The 24,599-nt window shown below is 33.1% G+C and overlaps 2 protein-coding genes across 3 annotated transcripts; one reads left to right on the top strand and one right to left on the bottom strand.

The window, feature by feature from the left end:
- Positions 1-3,730: 3,730 nt before the first annotated feature.
- Positions 3,731-4,442, top strand: LOC121259441. Its single transcript, XM_041161034.1, has one exon. It carries the CDS (start codon positions 4,064-4,066, stop codon positions 4,199-4,201), a length of 138 nt encoding a protein of 45 aa, XP_041016968.1. The 5' UTR covers positions 3,731-4,063; the 3' UTR covers positions 4,202-4,442.
- A 1,121-nt stretch (positions 4,443-5,563) lies between these two features.
- On the bottom strand, positions 5,564-14,034 carry LOC121259438. 2 transcript variants are annotated; one of them, XM_041161032.1, is made up of 9 exons: positions 13,878-14,034; positions 13,216-13,278; positions 12,248-12,389; positions 11,172-11,998; positions 8,073-8,246; positions 7,852-7,968; positions 6,945-7,124; positions 6,810-6,856; positions 5,564-6,239 (listed from the first exon to the last, which is right to left on the bottom strand). In XM_041161032.1, exons 2-9 carry the CDS (start codon positions 13,261-13,263, stop codon positions 5,819-5,821), a joined length of 1,956 nt encoding a protein of 651 aa, XP_041016966.1. In that variant the 5' UTR covers positions 13,264-13,278; positions 13,878-14,034; the 3' UTR covers positions 5,564-5,818. The 2 variants fall into 2 exon arrangements, with proteins under 2 accessions (XP_041016966.1, XP_041016967.1); XM_041161033.1 differs by having other exon boundaries at positions 11,172-11,995.
- Positions 14,035-24,599: the final 10,565 nt, after the last annotated feature.

Here is a 24,599-nt window from a genome sequence, read left to right as displayed (position 1 = left end):
TTCACTTATGAACTTATCATCTAATGTCACATCATAGGATGATGAGAAAATGGATAATGAATAGATTTTTTTAGATTTTTTCAAATAAAAAAGGACGATGCTACTAATACCGAAATGTGTGAAAAAGTAATTTTTTTTTAAAAAAAAAATTAAAGTATTTTTTTGTATATTTAAAAAAAATACAAAAATTAAACAAACACAATATTAAAAATTAAACAAAAAAAAAAAAAAACACATTTCGGTACAAAAAATCGATACTCTCTCAGTGAGTTTATTATTTTCCAATAAAAAAAAAAAGTCCCCAACAAATCATATTTTCAGATTTCATGTCTCGTTTGATCAAATTTCCACAGCGTTTCTTTTATGTGATAGAAAATAAAGATATTTCGTATCAACTTATTAATATATATGAATTAGATTTTGGGGAGATATTAGCATGCATGGGATGATCCTATTTGGAATATACATCTGTCACCTAAAACTTATTTATTTATTTTTTTGGAGAAGATATATTTTCTATTATCTAACGGACACACTTCTTAGTGTGCTTCCGAAACAATCAAAATTGACACATTGTACGTTGAATGACAGTGTGCAATTTTAATTGTTTAGAATACTCATTGCAAAACATGTTTGTACTGTTAGATATATAGTTGAAAGTGTATTTTTCTATTGTTTCTTTTCAATCTGATCTACTTGTTTTTAAACTCCCCCGACAGCTCACTTCTCACACCATTTTGTACCTACATGTAATGTATTTTGTACCTACATGTAATGTTGCTAACACCTTCCCTTCTTGTTTCCTTCACACGTATGGATTCCTCCATGATCATCACATGCACAACGTGTACAGCATATAACCTTGTATTAGGCGATCACATCTCTCACAATCCATCAAACCCACATTCTTATATTAACGTTAGATATACTCATAGTAGTTTTGGATAATACAAATGCCGCATACTCATTTAAAAAAAGTGAGATTTATTATTAAAAAGTTAATCTTTTTATTTAAATTTTATACTTACGTACTCAGATTTCACAAAGAATACACGGCATTTGTGTACACCATTAAAAAAAGAATAAATATAGATATAAGTCACTGTTGAAAGCAATCATTTTGTACATATAATGTGGCATCATCTAGACCACACATCTCCTAAATCTAAAATAAAAAAATAGAAAATTAAAAACAACTATATAGTGAGTGCAAAGTGTACACTGCTATATTAACTTTTCTCTACTATTTCTCTTAAAAAAATATCATTTCTCAGATTTTCTTATAAATGACTTTCGCATTGTCTCATTCTTCCACCACACAAACCTTATCCCTCTGATTTTTCTCCGATAAAGGATTCGCACGTGGGCTGGGCCCAGAAATAAAGAATTATTCATTGGGTGGGGTCCATGGACAGTGACTAGGAGCACACGTGTCGCAATCCAAACCCACTAACTTGAAAAGGAGGTACCTCAGATTGGCCCGAGATGTCCACCTTGGAGGTCACAGAAGACTGAGTTGTGTTGCCCTAAAGATGAACAGTAGAGCTTTCAGGTTCAAAGAGATAAGATGCATGGAAATGACTTGGAACTGGTTTGTCACTGCCGGCAATGATAAGTGGCCGGCATGTCGGATTGACTTGGACAAGGTTTTGGTTCAGCTTAGCAGGACATGGTGCACGTGATCATGGAGTTTTGTGAGGGTACAACTGGCCCTTACTTTGGTTTCACTTTCACATAAGGTTAAGGATTGATATCATGAATGATGTTTTTACCAGTGATTAGCTAACGATATATACCTCTAATACAGGAATGAGCTAATGTTATTTTGAAGGTTGCGGAAAATGGTGTTGGAGCTAGCTCAGGTCCTCATTTCTTGGTATTTTTTTTTAGATGAATCTCTTCCCTTGTATATTTTTTGTGTACTGGAGTTTCACACTCTTTACTTATTAATAAAGTCTCATCTTATTATTAGGAAAAAAAAAAAAAAAAGAATAAATACCTAAAGAAAAGGAAAGGATGTCTAGTAAATTTGAATTGAATTGAGATCAGTTTAATTTTAAATTGAGTCTAATATCTAAACATACAACTCTTAAATTACTAAACTCGTCTCAACTGATCAAAACTTCTTTATACGTGAGACCCATTCTTTTTTCAACTCAACACTTATTTACGCGCGAGATCCATAACCTTTTTCAACTTCCTTTAAATACATCTAAATTCATCTTAATATCTAAACACATCTAAACTCATCTTAGGTGGATCTCACAAAATTCACTCCACCATCTCAACTCATTACTATTCATGAATAACTCAACTCAGCTGAGCTCAGCTTAACATCCAAACACAGAATAAGAATACCAAATTTCAAGTTTTTAAATTGAAATATAACCGAGTGAACACAAGAGGTTAAAATATGAAGTCTTATAACAAAAACAAAATAATGAATGGTTATTACTGTCTCAAACTTGTAGGATTATTTTCTGAAAAAATAAAAAAATTAAACAGCATTCATATATGATATATCAAGATTTCACCTAGTTTAAAAACTGGAATTTGGAGGATAATGATGATTGCACATCAGATTTACTTTTCCTATTTAAATTTTATACAAAATATCTTCTTTTTTTAATAAAAGTTTTGTGAAAAGTTGAAAACCAGCTTCCCCCTTTCACACCAGTCCCAACTGCCAGCTCATATAATCGAACAGCCAGGTTGGGGGGTTTTGACTAATTTTGATTGATGGTTCTGTATTATTTCGGCTCTCAAAGTTTAAAAAATACAAAGGATTGAACTTGGCTTGGTTTTCCATCCTGTCTTTGTAATGCTGGCCTTGTGATAATCTTTTTAATTATTTTCGTATTATTTAAATTACCAGTAAGTCCACTTTGACATCTATATCTGCATCCCCTCACGACTTCTATAATATCTAGAAATGCAATTTTTTTTTTTTTTTTAAAAAATATCAATGTAATTTATTATTCAGCAGTTACTCCTCTTGACATGGAATAAGGATTTTGATTTGAAAATAAAATGAATAGTGATATCTGACAATTTAAAAGCATGTAATAAGCTAATAAATGGTTAAATGTAATTATATTTTGGAATAATAGACAAGATTGGTCTGCTTACAGAATTTTCTCTTAAATCAAAGTGCCCCAAAAAAAGAAGAAGAAGAAGAATGCAACATGTGGCCCCAACATGTTTCCACTAATTATATATATATATATATATTTATATATATATATATATAAAATAATACCTACTTAAAGATGCCCATAAGTTTGGATGTAGAGTGAGGGGGTTGGAACTTGGAGTGGATAGGAGAGAGAATCTGTTTGGTAACATGTACTAATTTGCTAATCCTTTTCTTTTCTCCTCCTTGCTAATGGGTGCCTCAATGCAAATTCATAATACTCAATGTTCTTGTTTTGACTAAAAGTTTTAAATCATTGTTATTTTATCTAAATCATCGTTATCTTATCATCTCCTAACGTAGAATCAAATGATTATAAATTATTTATTAGTTTTTACTTATTTTTCTATTTTTTGATGTCATATTAGAAGATGTTGCGAGGATGATATCTCTTTTAATTAAATATGATTAGTGTATGAATCATTGAATATATGGGATTTAAATGAAATCATGAAACAGGGTTGACACAGTTAATTTTTAAGAAAGAACTTGCGCTTGTTTTGAAAAGAGGGGGGGGGGGGGGGGGGGGGGGGGGCGAGGGGAATATATGCATGCGTGTATTGCATTTATGCTAGACAGGGGTGACCCTCCCTGAGCATAGGTTGATGGTAAGTCCTTATCAGGTGGGTTTGGCATGGGGACAAGCTAATAGCAATGCATTGTCATCTTACTTGGACACTGGGACAAAGCCCATTGGCTCAACCAGGGGCCAACATTTGTCATCCACCACACATTGATTCTCTCTGTATCTTCCACTCCTTCCCTATATAAGGCTCAAGCCCCCAGGAGCTCTTCAAACCACAATTCAACTTCACAACATTTCAAGTTACAGCACAAGACTCTTGTTCTTCATTCAACTGTAGCATCTACATGGCAGCTACCACATTCTCCACGAGAAGTTTGAAGCTCCGATCATGGCATCGGTGTTCGAAGCAAGCTAGAGAGCAGCGGGCAAGGCTTTATATCATATGGAGATGTGCTGTGATTCTCCTGTGTTGGCATGACTAAGCTGTTGGAGTTCAGTGAGAGCACCAGTTTGAAGCCTAGTTTTCAGTTCCTTGCTAAATACTAGCTAGGTGGGAGCTCTTACCAGGGAATTTTGGGTGTCTAGAATAGAGTAAAGGAGGATTGATGATGTAGTTTTTGTTAGCAGACAGAAATCAGATGGAACCGGGAAGGTCCGGTCGATGTATAATACACATGTACCATAGGGACAGCTGAATTAGTAACATGTTTTGGTTTTCTTTTACTGATGTATATCATAGCTTTTTAGACTTTGCAGCAACCTTCCCAATCTAAAGCTATCCTTTAATCTGGTGACATATCTGAGATCCCTGCCTTGAAGCAGCTATCTCAATGGAGGCATTAACCATCAAATATGCAATTCAAGTCTGTTGTTCCATGAACATGCCTGCCAGAGTTTTCCTCCAATTACCACATAAAAGAACGTGCTTCCTACACCTATGGGAGCAATTTTTTTAATATGAACCTTTAGACTAATGGAAGAAAACCATTTTAATTCTTCCAGTACACTATTATTAATTTATCCATTACTTAGATAAAATCATCTCATAAACTTGACCAAGTTGGGTCGAGGAGGGACCAACTTATCAACTATGAGAGTGAGGATTGAGGAAGAAGCTCCAGCACCGGCTCCAGCTCCATGCCCTCACAAAAATATTCGTAAAAATCAGCTGGAGAAAGAATGGAAGAAAAATAAGAGCCAATGGCCTTTGGTCATATTGGCACCTAGCCTTGTATCTCACCGTGAAACTTTTAGGTAAAATAGGTAATTAGGATGCAAGTGAAAAACGTTGCAGGTGAAAAATCTATTTCCCCAATATAAAATCGAATGTATTTTTCACCTCCCAAAGATCAGGACTCCTTGGAAGGGTAAGGTGTAGCAAATTACAGTGCTTAACAAGAAAAAAGATGGGGGCAAACTACAAAATCTAAAATGCCAAGTTCGAATAAGACGACAATCTAAGAACTTATAACAATACCATGATGGCATCCAACGTTTTTGGAGTGTGGAAACAGTATCGCCATACCCACTTCACAAAGGGCTGCGAAGGTTGTAGCGGTTGCAGCACTGTCAAAAATGGATGAAGAGGAAGATTGCATCTAGTGCTGGAGAGTTTTATAGGATATTCAAACTTCAAACACCAACTCAAAAGAATCGATTCTCACTACTGAAACTAGCGTATGGACATTATCATCATCATCATCATCATCATTATTTTATTGGTACTGACTAATCCCGGGAGCACATAGGCCCTCGGTAAGAAATTTTTCACAAGTGCATCTCGGATAATTCAACGGGAAAATCCTCCAATCCAATAGCCCCTAAAGATTATTTGCATCCAAAGAGATTTAAACCTTAACAGGCACTCTTATAAAGTTCTCTTGATTGTTGTTTTGCATTTTCACTGTACAAACAAAATCTAAAGGCAGTAATCAACTACCAATTCAAGGTATGCAAGATTGTACACAATCCGCAATGGTAATAATACTAAAATCCTAATCAGCGACTGAAATGAAAACCGGTTGACAGCCATCTGCTACACTCGACTTGTAAAGTAACTTTTCTGAGATTTATTCTGTTGTATTCCCAATTTATACAACTTAGCTGTCCAATTCTGCAACTTTGTCGAAGAAATCCCACCCATCATCCAAAAGAGCTTGGTGATCAGTTCTGGCACTTTCCTCTTCATGTCTGCTTTCTGTTGATAGGCTGTGAACAGAGGGTGTGGGGCTCATCTTTTGCTCAGGATCCAAAAAAGGTGGCACACTTTTGAGAGATGAGGTTGAAGAAGCTAAGCTGCGATCGGGAACCAAATCAGATGCTATGCTTTTCATGGACGAGCCTGAAGAAGCTAAGCTACGCCGGGGAAGCAAATCAGATGCCATGCCTTTCACAGACGAGCCTGAAGCAGCTAAGATGCAACTAGTCTGGCTTGAGGAAACAGATTTACTTAATGGAACACGGTCATCAAACTTCTCTTTCAACAGCCTCACATCCTGACATATAACAGATATTTCTCCTCTGCACAAAGGTAAAGAACACAACAGTTAAATTCTCGAATATCTCACAGGTCAACAACACTGCAGATATATGAAACCATTATACATAAAATAGAAACCCCCCCAAAAATAAAAATGTCAATAAGAAAAATGGGAATTGGAAACTGGGAAAATAAAATACAAAATAGTAACTAAATTCAGGGTTCAGCTAAGTTGATAGTGCAGAGGAAAAACATTCATGGCCCTAGAGAAAAAACAGAATTCAATAACAAAGACTCTCATTTGTCATTCTGCATGTAATAGTGTGTGGACTGAGTATGGCCTCAGAATAATGGGTGTATTGATATATTTTCTTTGACAAAACATTTCCAATAACAATTCTTTTTTAAAACAACCCAAGAGCTGCACACCAACCAGTTTGTGTTAGCGGGGGAGGGAACAAGGATTAATGTTTCAAATATTTAGCACAATGATTACTAAGGATGGGGATGGAGGCCCACTATCTGTCTGAAAAGTGAAGTGCCGATCCAAATTTCATTTTTTATTTTTTATGGTCTGAGCCAAGGTTCATTGGAAAGAAATAGACACTTACTGCAACATATCAACAACCCGACCTCGGTCCATCAGAAATTCGCGTAACTGCAACAAAGCACAATTGATTGTGTCATAAATCATTTTCACTTTACTTGAAGAAGAGAACCATGGTGAGTCAGAAAAAAGAAGCTACCCTGGAATTTTCCTCTGCCTCCTGTTCTAGCATCTTGGACTCCTGAACAACCATCTCCATGATTGCTTCTTCAGCATCAAGATCATTTTGAGCAGACTCTTCTTTTTCAAGCCTTTCCCGCTCAGCTGCTTTCCTCAACTCTTCTGCCACAGCCAGTCGTGTTTGTAGAGCTTGGTGCATCTGGATGGGGAAAAATCATTTTTTAATGTCATTACATCTAGTTTTACCCTTTGTATGGTCTGACGTAGACTCATCATCATTCAGCAATAATCTAGTTGAAATCAATTCTATCTTCCTAATAGCGTAAGATCAACCTTATTTGGCAAGCCAATTCCAAAAATAACAGGGAAGAACGATTATGAAATTGCTGGTGAAAGAAGACAGGATTCACAACTTCCTTTGGAGAGTGCAAACCAAAATCAATAATTTTGTGTTAGGCTAAGGATACAGAGTAATGCTAATACTTCCTTTCATTTCTTGGCCGTTACTGACTTCTAAAAGAAACCTTCAGCAATGTGAACTAATATATGAGATAATGTACTTTGCAAACTTGTCACAACAGCTTCTTTTTTTTTTTTTTTTTTTTTTTTTGGTTTAAAAAAATATTGACAAGTAACTTCTCATGACAGTTTAAGCATAAGATACGATTTAAGGATAAATAGTTAAAAAGGGAGAGTCATAGGTATTTCCCCCTTTGAGGGAAATCAGAAGAGTGGTACTTAAGGTGTTCAATACGAAAATTTAAATCCTCCCCCTTTTCTGCCCCCCCTGCCAAAGACATGGTAGATGGGCAATAATATTATAGTGCAACAGATAATTACGTAATAAGCAAACACCACTACATTAGTGACCATCAACTCGTTGTAAAACAAAGCACAGTATTTGGAATTAACAAATTGTTAAATACCTCATCAAGAATCGCAAGGGATTTATCCCTTTCATCAGATAAGCAGAGCAGGCGAGATTGAAGCTCTCTCACTTCAGTTGCTAAAATTGCCTTTTCTCCATAAACTTCTCCCGCATGCTGCAAAGGTAGTAACTTAGGCTCAGATTTCATTGTTATTAACTAAACATGTATCAATTCAAAAAGTTAGTAATTCTAAATGTTTTCATTCCGTATTTTACAACCATGTTATTCGCTTCCTTAGCATGTGCCAACATCTGTTTCATTTCTTCCACCTTGACCAGAATATCCAACCCTCCCCTACAAGCTTCCTCTTTGGCTTGCGCTGCAGCCTTCTCCTGAAGTTCCACTTCTCTCATCATATTGATCACTCTCTCCATAGCCAAAAACAAGGTTTTCTGCAACAATGATAAATGATTCGTACCCTTCAATTTAAATAATCTATAACATACAGGATAGCAATAAAAATGTCATCAGTTATATCTTATTCAGCATCCCTGTATGCATTGAATAGAACTACATTGGTTATGGGTTAAGTCTGTATCAACAAGCATAAAACTACTCAGAACCCTGCCTGTTTAAAACATGCTAAAAGATCACCAAACCAGAAGCACTAACTTGGTCAGAGTAGACCTGAAGTCACATCATGTATCATGTCCTCTTTTTTTTTTTTATCAGTAAAAGGAGAGAGATTATATATATGAATGAAATAGACAATGCATCATTTCCTCTTCACAATATTAAAATCAAATTGCAATAACCACCCAAATAAAAAGTATGATCATATTCTAATTTTTAAGGCAGCTCAGCTGGTTAGAGCAAAGGACTGAAAATCCTCAATGAGTCAATGAAAGTTCAAGGACCCTCCACAGTGAACACAAATAGCCTTCCCCTTTTGTTGTAAAGAGATAAGAAAGCAATTTAAGGACTCGAGGAGAAGCCTCAACTACTGGCCAAAAATTGTAATTGCTCAAAAAGTTCTCTCCCTGAAGCTGGAGAGTACAGGCAGTGAAATACAAATAGCCTTCTCCCCTTTTGTTGTGAAGAGATAAGAAAATAATTTGAGGAATGCTACTACGCCACCCCAGGTGATGCCACGTGGTTTATTAAAAAAATTAAAAATACAAATATAAAAGGGGTAGAGGGAACTTAGGGTTTTAGTTTTTCTCTTTTTGTGTTTTCGGATGCCATTTTGTTTTGAATATATATATATATATATTTTAATTTTTTCAATAAACCACATGGCATCAAGCGGTGGTGCCACATCAATGGGGCAAAGTCAGTGGTATAACTTGGGCGGCACAGTAGCAGCTCTCAAATAATTTAAGGACTCGAGGAGAAGCCCTAACTATTGGCCAAAAATTGTAATTGCTCAGAAAGTTAACTCCCTGAAGCTGGAGAGTACAGGAGAGAATTTTTTTTTATAGCTAAACAACATTTTTATTGGTAAGAACAATAAGCATTAGCCCAAGCATGCAAGGTGTATAAGAAAAAAAGAACCAAATTAAGAAATAGATGCAGATACAAGGAAATAATGGAAAATTATCTATAGTAATATTGCTTATAAGGAACAAAGTATTGAAGAAACTTTTAAGTTCATCTATTGTCCGTTCAAGATCTTTAAAGCTTCTATCATTCATTTCCCTCCCAATACTCTACATTAAGCATATGTGGAGCCATCTTCCACACTGCTACAATTTGGAGACTACCATATAAGCCTCTCCAATTCACAAGAAAGTCTACCAATCTTCTGGGTATAACCCATGCTGATCCAACCCTACCAAAGAAGTAATTATGTAGGGTTTTGGCAACCTCATGGTGAAGTAGCAAGTGATCTAACAGATTCCCCATTCTGTTACACATGCAACACCAATCATGCACGATGATCTGGTGTTTCCTTAGGTTGTCCACGAGTAGAATTTTCCCTAAGGAACCCGTCTAGGCAAAAAACACTACTTTAGAGACACCTTAGTCCTCCAAATACTAATCCTCCAAGGGAAAGAATTGCTATCCTAAGTAGCAAAGACCTCATAGAATGAACGTATGGTAAACTTTGTTTCCTTAAAAGGGTTCCAAATAGTCTTGCCTACACCTTCAGCACTTAATCTGACAATAAAGTAAAGAATTCTGAGAAGGCACCAACTCTCAATCATGAGCTGCTCTGAGGAAACTGACACTCAATTGTGGAGAGCCACTGAAGATTTCCAATAATTCATCCATTGAAACTTCCTGCTCAAATGCAATACTACAGTTTGTTGGGAAAGCTGCCTTGAAGGCCCTTCTCTACACCATAAGTCATGCCAAATTTGATCCTATTGCCATCACCACCTCAAATCTAGTGTGCCTAGAACATAGCCCACCTCCTCTAATTATATTTGTCTACAGCCCCACCACATATGGTCCATGTTTTTCATTAAAGCACCACCCCCCAAGTGCCACTGAAATCTACAACAACTTTTCACCAAGCCTCCCTCTCTTGTTGATAATGCCACAACCACTTCCCTAGCAAGGCCCCATTTAAACATAAGCAAGTTTCAAAAACCAAACCCCCTAGAAATCGGAGAGCATATGTTCTCCCAGTACAAGGGAAATTAAAGACATAATAACACATATAAAAGTAATAAGTCCTCATTAGAAAGCACGGAGGAAGTTAAAAAAAAAAATTCATATACTCAGGTCTTCATAGATTTAGTCTATGTTAGCCTTTCAATTCGACTTAACAAAACAACTGATTTAATCTTATTTCAATCTAACATAGATTTAAAAATAATATGCTCAGGTCTTCCTTTATATCCTTTTAATCTGTTTTATCAGCTTGCTGTGTGTGCATCACTAATCTAAGAACTCAAGATCTTGGTGATTTCTCAAAATAGCATAGGGTACATAAGCTACCATACAGTTTATGATTAGCATGGATGAAGGTTGACTCTAACTGCCTCTATCTATTGCATTCTGCTATAACACATAAAGTATCTTCATCATTTCAAGGTATTTGAATTTGACTAGGCATAAAAATCTGACTAAATATAGCCAAAGGCAGAGCATAACTGGCTGTCCAACTGGGAGCAAGAAGATTTACAGGACTGTCCAACTGCTTAAATAATATCACTGCATTGAAAGCAGGGAAAAGCCAAAAGGAACTGACTTACAAACAGATTAATTAATTGCAAGATTCACAGTAAAAGTCTATCAACTAAGCGTGAACAAAAGTACCAGGGATCATTTACTAGCTACTACGTCAGTACAGACGGAATTCTACATAATCAAAGGCATCAATTACTATTTATACTTCACAAGCTTAGAAAGACTAAATCTAATCGTACCTTGTTATTTTTGGCATCTTCAATAATCTCTTCAAGAAGTTGAATTTTACATTCTTGGCCCAAACCAGAACTATTAATTACGGCATCTGCTTTAGTCTCATCCTTGATATCACTCATTTCACTGACAAAATAGTGTTGCTTGAAAGTAATGTCTGAAGAACTACTGGCCAGTAAAGTATGTTCTTTGATAGATGTAGGAACAAGCTGAAGCACAGAATTTCCCGCCTCAGAGATATTTGAACACGATTCTGCTTTCTGGCTTTCTCCATGAACAACATTATTAGAGTCATTAGCCATAGGAGAGTCAATATCTCTCCAATCATAATCCAGATCATTAACCGTAGCGCCTTTGACGCCATCTTTTTCATTCACTGAAGAAATGGTCATCCCAGGGAGGTTTGTCTCTGACCCCATTTCAATCTCGTTTTCTTTACAAATCCCCCAAGAAGTTAGTTCTTCACTTCCAGTATTTCCACTCTTCTGATCATCATTTTCTCCATGCGACAAAGCATTTAATGTGGCATCAATCTCACTCAACCCCACTTTGACACATTTTTCTCGAGAATTCCCCAGCAAAATCACTTCTTCATTTTCAGTATATCTGCATGACTGATTGTTGTCTTCATTTGCATCATAGAAATCCAAAGCTGTGGAATCATTCAGTGCCTCAACCAGAGGTGTTGCATCAGCATGAAGGACACCACAGGAATGATCCATCTCCTTGGCTTCATCATAAGCTATTGATTGAGGTTCTGAAGAAGGCCCAGCATCTACTTTGTCAATTACCTGCGGCTGGCTTAACAAGTATCTCTGCTTCTTAAATCCTGCTGCATGTTCATCATGTATTATACAATAACTAAGTCAGTCCAATCAAATCAGTTCATCCAATCAATGGAAATTCAACTGCATGCATGAAAAAATTCAATAAGAAAAAAAAAACAAAAAAGAAAATTAAAAATGAACCCAGGTTCAATCTAAGTCGGATGCAACATATAGGACAATACATCAATTACAACATTCAAGTGGATCACGATTCTAAATAATATAAAGGGGAAAGGTTTTCAATAACAGTGCACCTTCACCATCCTCAGGAGGACTGGAAGAACCAATTGACCAACCAGACAAATAAGGGATAATCTCACTACAAACAATCTCCACGGCTAGATTGGCATCCTTGGAATGCTCAATAGCAACCGCCTTCAGCAAGCGAGAATCAACCTATGCAGAATGTGATGCAAAACATATATTTAGTCAGAAACAAGAATATAAAATTCCAGATAAATTAACATAGATAGGGAAAAGAAACTCTATACATGCATAAGACAATCTGTGGACAAAAATTGCAATTTTCAATAGGTAAGTTTTAAACCTATGAACTTAGGCTTGTAAGTAACATGGAAGGCCCAAACATAAAATCTGGGAAAATCAAATGGAATGGCCCATGCAGCAAAAATTGTAGATTTTTTCGTAGCCAAATAAACCATTAATTAGACTTTAAGGATAGTTAAATGAAAAAGAAAAGGCTCAGAGCCCCTAAAGCAATGCATTTTGAAGAAAATTTCACCAATAATTAATAAATTAAAATCTTATTCATATAAAACTCAATAGGATGACAGTCAGGATCTTTGAGACTTTGGATGTTGAATTGAGTTGAGTTGAGTTGAATTGAGATGATAAAATATTGTCAGAATATTATTTTTTAATATTATTATTATTTTGGTATTTGAAAAAATTGAATTGTTTATTATATTTAGTGTTGGAATTTAAAAAAGTTGTAATGATGAGTTGAGAGGAGTTGATGATCCAAACGTAAGAAAAATGCAGCTCAATTAAGCTACAAGACTTTTTCACTCAGCTGCAACGAAACCAAAACATAACTTCTCATTCATTTCAATCAAAAACATCAATGTCCATACAATTTTAGACCAAGAACAGAACAAAATACACGACCAAATAGTGAAGAAAATTAAATAGCAGATAAAAAAAAATACTAAACCGATTCCTTAATTAAGATACCAATTCTTCACTGAAATAAGAGCAATACCGTTGGAAAGAGTTCCTGCAAGCATGGGTAAACTGAGTTGCAATCCATTTCCGAGTTCTAAATCTGCACATGAGAAACTAAACAATCAAATTTTCAAATTTAAATTGGGAACCTAACAGCAAAACCCCAAGTTACAAACAATCAAGAAAAGGTAAATGAAAAAACAAAGAAAGACAGTCGTCAAGTCAATATGGGCGAATTATTCGGAACTAAAACAAAGAAACACAGAAACCCTTATCCTCTTTTAGGTTTCCAAGAAAAATATTAGAAACAGGGAACATAAAAGGAAATAAATTTATGTTCCTTCACAACTAATTTTGGGTAAATGAATTCAACAAGAAAAAAAATACTGGCACTCAAGTAAACCCAGAACTTAACAAGAACAGCCGGACAAGCTAAGGAATCATAATGCTCTTCTCGGATGCATAGAAAAAAAAAGTAGAGAGAAGAAAAGAAAACAAAGAAAAGAACTTGATTTCAGGGTTTTCAATAATAGAGGGCCCGAAAGTCGAAACGGAAAAAACCACATCATGGGAAACGCAAAGAACAAAAAAAAAAAAAAAAAAAACACAAACTGATTAAAAACTACATTTTCCTCTGTTTCATTTTCTTTCCAGTTCTCAGAAACCAAACAGAAGCCCTGGCCCAAGAGAAACACTGACCTTTCACACAGAGATAGAAACAGAGACAGGGAGAGAGGAAGATTGGTAAGGATTTGTAGCGTTCGATTCGCGGTGGGGAGACTAGTCGGGGGAAGGTAGGACAGACAGGTGGTCGAGGAGACCTATGCAGCTAAGTAATCATTTGGATATGGGCGTCATTTGGGGATTTACGCGAGGGCGTTCTCGTCACGCAAGGTCAAAAGAATATAAGAAAGCTGTTATAAATACAAATAGATTATACAATCGAGTTTATAAATTTATTTTTATATAATCACAAGACCATTGTTATATGGTTTTAGTGGGCCCCACCGCCGCAGTATGGATGGAGGATGGAAACTTCCGCCTTCTTACTGCCTCTGCTGTTAAGTTCTTGTTCTTATCTTTCTAATGTTTACGCGCAAATTCTTGACCGCTTATATTTGCTCTCTTTCGGACGCGTCACGCGCTTCAAAAAATAAATAAATATGAGACTTATATAAAAAATATATATATATTTTTAATGATACATTCTACTCATTTTCAAAATAAGTATGCAGTATATACACACTCAAAAATTATATCTAATTTTACTCTTTTGAATTCACGACCGAAAAAGAAATGATCAATAGACTTATTATAGCCACAAATATATCTTACAAAAATAAATACAGAAATTGACATGAGTATTAGTAATGAAGTGGCTGAAATTTGACTAGATGATTCACATTTCTTATTTTAGTTAGCCACTTTTCATATATATCAAATAACAAACTCTCTAAATCTATTTTCATTTTATTAAAATCTTAATATTTAATCTTTATTTCTACTTTTTAATCTTTATACAATTTTCCAACGTTTGATTATGTCTCAAATCCATCATGTGAAATACCTACGATTAGAGCACTTATAACAGAAAAGAAGAAAACATTTCTCAGTGGTTGGGTTGATGGTAGAGAGATTGTATAGTTTTGGATCTTCGTCGTATAAATAAAAGGGGCTTTGCTTTACCCATTTTGAAGAATAGTAGGTGCAAATGGTAGACATAAATGGAGGAACAAATGGTAGAAACTTGTAGAACAATGGGCAAATGGAAGAACAAAAAGAGAGAGCGCTAAAAGTAAACGAGCTACTGTGCCAAAATGTCTGTAATAAAATAATGACAAACAAATAGATGGCTAACCAGATTCATTGGTCATATTTGGCCAACTGAAATAACCACAAATAAAAACACTGCTCATTTACGAGTTTAATATCTGGTATGTTTTGAACTGACTGGTCAAAGTTTAACTAGATTTTATATTTGGCTAGCTCTCTACAAGTGCTCTTAGATCTATTTTACCATGAAGTTTAGGGTAGTAATCGGTCCAACCCAGTCAGTCCAAAGGGTGGTTTTTGGACTAGATCAAAACTTTCAGTCCATCCATTTTCTACTTTGAGACCGGACTGATAGCTATTGGTCCATTTGGTTCGGGCCTTTACAAAATAGACCCTTTTTTGTTCAAGGCCCAACTTACATTTTCTTATTTATTTCGGCTAGGGGTTCTACCCGCACCTCTCGGGACAAGTTTGCCCCCTTCTTACACCTAGCCCCTGCATGGACGGTGGGTAGGGTTTGCTCCCATGGCAATCCGCCCCCACATATCAGGGGTGGCCCCCCGTCCGGGTGTCGTGGGGTAGGGGCAAACCCCTAATCTGTTTGCCCTCCCCTGACCCGTTGGGTTCAAAACCTATTTTTAGGCCCAAATTTACCAAGAACACATTTCTAGGCCTAAAAATGGTCCAAAACCCCATTTTTGGGCTATTTTAGGCCTAGATTCTATTCCAATTTCTACTAATTCAATAATGAATAATCTAAGATATTATAATAATACAATAATACAAATTAATAACTTAGTAACTATTAATTATAAGCTATTATAATAATACAAATTAATCTAAGACAATTACCAATGGTCACATAGTTTAAATGAATAATAATTAAACAATTAAATAACAAATTGTAGCAAGATTACAATTTTTAGATCATTTGGTATTGGCTTTGATATTGGAATTTAGGGTTGGTCACGGGGGTGTGGGCAAGTGAGTGAGCTATGAGACTGTGAGATTATAAAACTTGGAACATTAATAAGAAAACAAATTAAAATTACAAATAAGAAATGAAAATCATAAATACAAACAAAAATCATATATAGATATGTAATAATTACAAACATTAAAATTAGGGGTGAGGATCGGCCAGTCCGAACTAAAAAATCGATCGGACCGGCCACTTCGGTTCAGACCAGACCGACTCGGGACTGGGCCCGGTAGGTCTCGGTCCGAATTGCATAGGACTGAATTCATTCAGTCTGGTCCACGGTCTAGGGTTTTTTCACCCCGAACGGGACCGAATGAATAAATAAATAAATAATATATTTTATAATTTATATATTAATTATATAATAATTTTATATAATTTTATAATTTATAATTTTAACTAATACTAATATTTATAATTTTATACCGATACTAATATTTATACTAATACTAATAGTCTAGACTCTAATATGGTATATAAAAAAAATACTAAAAGTCTAATATAGACAATAGTTATACTTATACTTATACTAATATAGTTATAATTTATACTAAATCACTTTACTAATAGTCTAATACTAATACTATTATATAGTTATACTAAATTACTAATCATAATAAGTTAATAACTAATCACTATAATATTTATCACTATTATATATAAAAAAAATAAAATAAAATCACTATAATATTTATCACTATTAAATAAAAATAAAAAATAAAATAAAATCACTATAATATTTATCACTATTAAATATAAATAAAAAATAAAATCACTATAATATTTATTACTATTATGTATAAATAAAAATAAAATCACTATAATATTTATCACTATTAAATATAAATAAAAAATAAAATCACTATAATATTTATCACTATTAAATATAAATAAAAAATAAAATCACTATAATATTTATCACTATTATATATAAATAAAAAATAAAATCACTATAATATTTATTACTATTATATATAAATAAAAATAAAATCACTATAATATTTATCACTATTAAATATAAATAAAAAATAAAATCACTATAATATTTATTACTATTATATATAGACAATAGACTTATAGACTTATAATGATTTAGTTATAATTTATAATCATAGTTATAGACTATAGTGATTTAGTTTAGTTATAATTATATTGATGATGTTAATTATTACTTTATTACTAACTTAAAGTATGTTAAATGTTAATGCATAATGAGCCATATACAACTTTAACATTTTGTATATGAAGCAATAAACATAAATAATTTAATTATCCATACATATTACATCCATAATTGAGAAAGATACATACTTAACATACTATTATAAATAAGCATAAAATATTTAATTATCCATACTATTATAATTTATACATATATTATAATTTATACTATAACTCTTAATAGTATTAGTAATACATTAAAGAATATAATAATACGTTGATACTAAATATATATAGTTATACTCTATAGACTTACAATGATTAGTTATTAACTTATTATGATTAGTAATTTAGTATAACTATATAATAGTATTAGTAATAATTTATATCAATGTATTATTATATAATATATATTCGATAGGACCATAATATATTTGTATCAATTTATTATTATATAATATATAGTATTACTATCACTATATCATTACAATATATATATATATATATATATATACACAGTATAAGTCTATATAAGGAACATCATTTTGCAAAGCATTTCTCATTTGTTAGGGTATGTTTGGATATCACTAAACATTCTCAAAATTTTTAAAATTTTTCATAATTTCATTTTCAAATATTGTTTGAATGCAAAATATTTCTCTATTTCAAATTTTAAACTTTTCATTTAATCACTATTCAAACAAAAAAAATCAATACAACTTTCATAAATTTTATTATAACTTTTAGCTTAAAATAAAAATAATATTAAAAAATTATATATTTTTTAAAAAAAATCTGATTTCTACATGCAGGAATAAGAATTATAATATATATATATATATATATATATATACACTATAAGTCTATATGTAGCAGTAACAGTAACACTATAATAGTATAATATATAGTATTAGTATATATTAATATATTATAAGAGTTATAGAATTATAGTATAATATATGTATAATAGACTAATAGTATGGTATTAACATCACTATAACTATATATACCTCATAGGCTTATAGGCTTATAGGCTAATATAATGATTTATTAATCGTATTACATATACAAAATGTAAAAACTTAAAAGTTTAAAATATTGAAAAATTGAAAATTATCATAGATTCATAGAATCATAAATTATAATACATTGAGTCATTGACAATTTGACATACTTAAGTTAGTAACAAATTAGCAATTAACATTTAACATCATAAATATAATTATCATCAATTATTGTTTTAATGAGTTAATTAAATAATCCACATTAAATAGTTTATTTAATTTTAATTTTACTAATTAAAATAAATTTCATAATTAATTTATGTGCCAAAAATATACAGGTGAAAAACACACATGTGAGTTGCCTTCCTAGAAATGGCGCCGTTTGGTACAAAATTGGACCTAAACGACCCTTTTTTTCACAGTAGGCAAAAAAAATAACTGGGTTCCATGAAACGGCGTTGTTTCACGCAACTCAGTTATTTTTTTTTCACTTTAACATCCCTAAAACGGTGGCATTTGGGTCCAATTTCGAACCAAACGGTGCCGTTTCGTTATAACCCAACATCTTCCCCCCTCCCCAGATTCATTTCTTTTTTTCACTTTTTCCCAATTCTTAGTGAGAAATCCTAAGTGCCGGGATCCCCCCTTTTGCCTCTCTATCCCCTCCGTCGCAACAGGCTCGCAGCCAATTGGTACCCCCTCTCTCTCTCTCCCAACTCGCTGTTGCAGCCCCTAAAGTTGATTGTTTTGAATCTTTGATCTTGAATCCTTGATGTATTTATTATGTATTTTGTATTTGTTGAGAACTTGGATGTTGATGTATTTGTTGTTATGGTTTTTTACCTTAATGTATTTGTTTTGATCTTAAGTATTTTAATTTGTACTTGTATTTGTTGAATCTAAAAACCCCGATACAGAATAGTATTCTTACATATAATTTGTCCTTGTATTTTTTTTTATCTTATTTTCACTACGTGGATATAATAGTTATGATCTCATTTGAACAGAGCCATTAGAATTTATTCTTAAATATAATAGTATAATAGTTTTGAACAGAGCCACTGGAATTTATTCTTGAACAGAGCCACTTTGTATCCTCAACTTATACTTTCATGTAAAATTACTTCATATGTTGGCAATTGAGTTGAGTTGATCTCATTTGAACAGAGCCCAATTGAATTTATTTAGATACTGAATTCCCATTTATTTTGATCTCATTTGAACAGAGTCCAATGGAGTCTTCTACAAATGATGTGCAGGAGTCAACACAAGACATGTCTCCACCCCACCCCCATCCAATGTAAGTAATAAATCAGTTGGTGGGCCACAAAATGGTAAAGTTAGGTCAATGGTTTGGGATCACTTTACAAAAATACCAAAAGGTGATTCCATTAAACCTAGGGCTGCTTGTAATTATTGTGGTGTTTTGTATGCATCTGATACGAAGACTAACGGTACGAAGTCCATGAAGTATCATATTGAGAAGCAATGTAAAAAATGTCCGTTTAAGGAGACGGATACGTCCCATATGACTTTAGGTTGGAAGGTGGAGCGAGGAAGTGGTAGTGGGGGACTTGTACCCATTTCATTTAGTGTTGAGGCTTGCCGACAAGCCTTAGTAGAGATGATTATTCTTGATGAGTTGCCCTTTAGGCATGTTGAAGGGGAGGGTTTCAGGAAGTTTATGCTTGTGGTTTGCCCTAAGCGGGTAGAGATTTCATCCCGTATGAAGGTTACCAATGACTGTTTTAGTTTGTTTTTGAAAGAAAAACAAAAGTTGAGAAATGCTCTTCGAGAGCAGCGAATTTCCCTCACCATGTATACATGGACATCCGTGTAAAACCTAAACTATATGTGCCTCACAGCACACTTTATTGATGATTACTGGAAATTACACAAGGGGATTCTTTCATTTTCTTTGGTTGAAAATCACAAGGGTGATACACTTGGTAAGGGCATAGAGATGTATTTGCATGATTGGGGTCAACCAAAAATACTTGCACTCACTATTGATAATGCAAGTTCTAATAATGAGGCAGTTTCTTTTTTGAAAAAAAAACCAAGTATAGGAGAGACGCAGTTTTGGAACATGAATTCTTGCATGTTCGATATTGTGCCTACATTTTAAACTTAATCGTTTGTGAGGGGTTGAAAAAATATGATGAGTTTATTGCAAAGGTGAGGCGGGTTGTGAAGTATGTTAAATCCTCTCCTCAAAGGTAGAGTATATTTAAGAAATATGTGGGGTTGGAAGATATTCCATCCAAAAGTCAAGTTTGCCTAGATGTACCGACTAGGTAGAACTTCACCTATCTTATGTTGGAGAGGGTTTCAAAATTTAGAAAGGCTTTTGATTGGTTGGAGGAAGAAGATCTGTGCTTCCTTGGTAGTATTGGAGATGACGATGTCGATGATGAAGATGTGGTGAATAGGAGAAAGTCAAAAAAGTTAGGGCCTCCCAATGCGTTTGATTGGGAGAAGGTAAAGTTGTTTATGAGATTTCTTCAATTATTTCATGATGCAACTTTACGCTTCTAGGGGGTGAATATGTAACTTGCAATGTTTTTTTTTTTTCCCGGAATTGGTTAATATTAAAGATGTTATTAACATAGAGTGTGAAGAACGAAGCCCCATGGTAGGACTAATGGCCACAAATATGAAGAAAAAGTTTGAAAAGTATTGGGAGACTTGGAAGATCAGAATATGTTGTTGTATGTTGGGGTTCTTCTTGATCCTCACTACAAGTTGTGATATCTTGATTTTGGGTTGGAACAAATGTATGCATGTGATCAATAAAAAAAATTGATTTCAGTTGGAGGGTGAGAAATGCATTTATCCGCATGTATGAGGCATACAGAGAAAATGAAGGAGAGTGTTCTCCTCATAGTTAGTGCGCAAGTTTCCCACATGAAGATGTAGATCCTTCAGCTGACAAGATTGCGAGTAGAAAGGCATATTTAGGGGTGTAACCGGTCCGATTCAGTTTTGAACAAAATCTAGGACTAAACTGGTATGCACCAATTTTGAATTTTTCAAAACCGATTACGCCTCGGTTATCTTCTTAAACAGATACCTCCAGTTTTATCGGTTTTCGATCCGGTCCGGTCCTTTTTTTGATTTTTTTAAAATGTAAAAAACATATAATAAAGTGTTACTTCTTATGATAAAATGTTATTAATAATTTAATATATATATATTTATTATGTTTAAAGCATATGATCAATTAAATTTTTATCTTTAAGATTAAACTTTTATTTTATAAATTATAATAACATTATCTTATATATAATTATATTAATAACATATGATCAAATAAATTACAAATATTCATATTTAATATTAACATTTTATGTTATAATTTATAAATTATAATATGAAATTATTTCATATATGATATATAATTTTATATATTATATATAAAAATTTAATATATAATTATATATTATATATAAAACTAATTATATATATAAATATTTTGTATAATATATAAAATTAATTTATATATATATATATATTTTCCAACCAGTCTGGTTTGGTCCAGTCAAGTCCCAGAAACTACGGAATCGAAACCAGACCTGATTCGGCCGGTTTTCATAATATAGGAACTGGTTCCTGACCGGACCGGTTCAAAACCGGACCAACCGGTCTAGTTCGGTCCGGTTTCTCAGTTTTTCAGTTTAAATTTACACCTCTAGGCATATTTGATGGCCCAATTTAAGCAATAGTTACAGTCAGAAGACAGTTTGGAAAGTAAGTCAGAGGTTGATAGATATATAGCTGAAAGATGTGAGGATCAAGAGGATAGTTTTGACCTTCTAAATAGGTGGAAGGTGAATTCAGTTAGATATCGTGTACTTTCAAAGGTTGCACGCGATATACTTGCAATACCGATATCTACTGTGGCCTTTGAATCTACATTTAACAATGCGGGCCGTGTACTTGACCCTTTTCAAAGTAGTTTAAATCCGATGAGTGTTAAGGGTCTCATATGTGCACAAAACTGGCTTCGTTCTTCTTCTACTCCAATAAGCTTTAGGACTTTAATGGATGAAGTGGAGAAATTTGAGAAATTGTTGGATATGGGTATGTAATGCATTTATTTTTGATATCTTTTGTGGTTTATTTTGTTTTATCTTCTATGTTATGTAACTTTTTTTAACTTGCTTTGTTTTAAATTTTTATGGATAGAACTTATTAGAAATTTTGCTGATTCTATTGTGACATCAAATACAATGCCTACCGACCCTATACCTAATGCTGATTAAAGACTAAAAAGGTGAGAGGATTGTTGGTTTTGGTTTTTTAATCATGATTAATTGTTGATTAGTAGAAGAAATAAAGACTGATCTGAAACTTGATTGGGAAATGATGATTGTTTAAGTAGATTTTTTTGTTAGACTTGGAAGTTTTGACAATCAGTGAACTTCCATCAAAAGTACCTTGAACCCTTATGATCTTATTCCTTCTTCAATTAAGATATTATGGGGGTTCAATTTATTATTTGTCAGCCATACAAAATTATATTATCTATTGTCCTCTAGGTAATTAATTGGAAAATAAAACATATTATAACTGGATATATATATATATATATATAATATAATATATATATACACTACGAAATACACGCACCCTAGCTAGCTTGGCAACATATTAAGAAGTACTTTTAACGCCCAAAGTGCTGATCCATAGTATAAATTATTCAAGCATTAGTTCAGACTTCAGATTTATATAATAATTGGATGCATATATTGCATGATCTCATTAATTGTTTCTTTTTGTTTTATTACAAGCTAACATGATCTCATATATTGGCTTATTTACTTTTATTGTGTATAGAACCAAAAATAATAAAAGACTGTGTTTTTTCCATAAGTTCATAACAACCTAGTTTTTACATGCATAAGTGCATAAGTTTATAACATCTTTAACCTCTTGTTTTTTTATAGGTAAACTGTAAACGTTGAAGACTTAAGTGATAGAGACTTGGAGTAGGTTGTGATTGTGCAGCTGTGCTCTTACAGTGATGGAATAGGGCTGCAGACTGCAATGCATTGTTATTTGTTTCTTTAATACAACTAATGTAGTAATATTTAACTAATTTTTTTTTTCTTTATATATTTGTATTAATATGACTTTTCGGTTTATATATATATTTGTGTTTTGTATTGATGTAAATATAAGTTAAGACAGCGAGAGTTGTGTATTGATGTAATCATGTAAATATGCCTTTTTTTTTTCTTTTTTTTATTCAGAATTTGAAATTTGAATAAATTGTACGATTAGTTATTAGTTATTAGAGATTTTACTGATTAGGGATTGTTTTAAATTTCTTTATCTCTATTTTTTTAATTTTATAACTATGATTGATAATCTTGTTTCGTTGTTTGGATGGATATAGAAAATTTATATTATTTTGTAGCAAATATTTTTATTCAAGTTTATTGTATATAGACAATTTTCTTTTTGTAATTATTTTTATTTTCCTTTAAAGTTCTTTTTTGGTATTTTTGGATTTGAAATTAGATAAAATGTTAGTGGGTTGAAAAGTTAAAATGACTGTTGGGTTGAAAATTATAGGATTTAGGATTGGGCTATTGGCCCATTTGGTACTGTGGGGGACCAAATGGACCGATCGAGACTAGACCAGTCTGATCCCAATGTCTATTTGGTCCGGTCCGATCCAAAAAAACCCCCTAGGGACTGACCGGACCAGATCAAGATCACCCCTAATTAAAATTACTAACCAATGTGAGATTGAGATCAAGTTGAAATCATTGATATTAGGATTGGGTATATGACAGCGAGACTATAAAATCTGAAAAAAAATAATACAAGAAAAACAATTAGAATTAAAAATATTATATAAATACAAAAAATAATTAAGGGACAAATTATATAAACCAATGGTAATGGTGGATCTAATACTCACAAAGTCATATTACGGCCGATGTAGACGTAGCCTCATGTATTGCAGTTGTCCTTATAACAATTAAATTTGAAATTAATACAAATTAAATAAATATAAATAATAACAAAATATATTATAAGTAAAAGCAAATCAATGTATTAAGAGTGATTACTGGATCCAGACTGATCAACAAATCTTTTTGTACACCATAATGTTTCATAATATCCTTTGCCACTGTGTGGCGAGAAGAAAGGTTAAACCTAGGTTCCAGTTCCAAGTACTTAGAATATGATTGAAACCATTCACTCTCAACAAATCGAAATGGTAGCTCGTCCATTATGACCATACGGGTTAGGTGTCTCCTACACTCCTTTGGATCATAATTTGTAAGCCCCTTCAACTTTCTACCCCCAATAATCCCATCCATAATTTCTTTAAGTTCAATATCTAGTCTATATTGACTTTTTTCTTATAAACATTTTAATATTGGACTCATTTCTAAGTGGACCTTCAATTTGAATGTATCATGTCTCTTATAATGACATCTATACATTTTACCATAATGGTTACATTTTAGATTGAGGGTTATT

The sequence above is a fragment of the Juglans microcarpa x Juglans regia genome, chromosome 4D, assembly GCF_004785595.1.
Source record: "Juglans microcarpa x Juglans regia isolate MS1-56 chromosome 4D, Jm3101_v1.0, whole genome shotgun sequence".
Taxonomy (NCBI): Eukaryota; Viridiplantae; Streptophyta; class Magnoliopsida; order Fagales; family Juglandaceae; genus Juglans; species Juglans microcarpa x Juglans regia.
The sequence above is the reverse complement of the archived record's forward strand: the minus strand, read 5'-3'. Positions and strand labels throughout refer to the sequence as shown.

Coding starts and splice junctions, on each gene's coding strand:
- LOC121259441 (XM_041161034.1), top strand. CDS start 4,064: ATGGCAGCTACCACATTCTCCACGAGAAGTTTGAAGCTCCGATCATGG.
- LOC121259438 (XM_041161032.1), bottom strand. CDS start 13,263: ATGGATTGCAACTCAGTTTACCCATGCTTGCAGGAACTCTTTCCAACG. Junction 12,390..13,215: donor TGCAGGAACTCTTTCCAACG/GTATTGCTCTTA, acceptor CATTCTGCATAG/GTTGATTCTCGCTTGCTGAA. Junction 6,240..6,809: donor CGGGTTGTTGATATGTTGCA/GTAAGTGTCTAT, acceptor ACCTTTGTGCAG/AGGAGAAATATCTGTTATAT.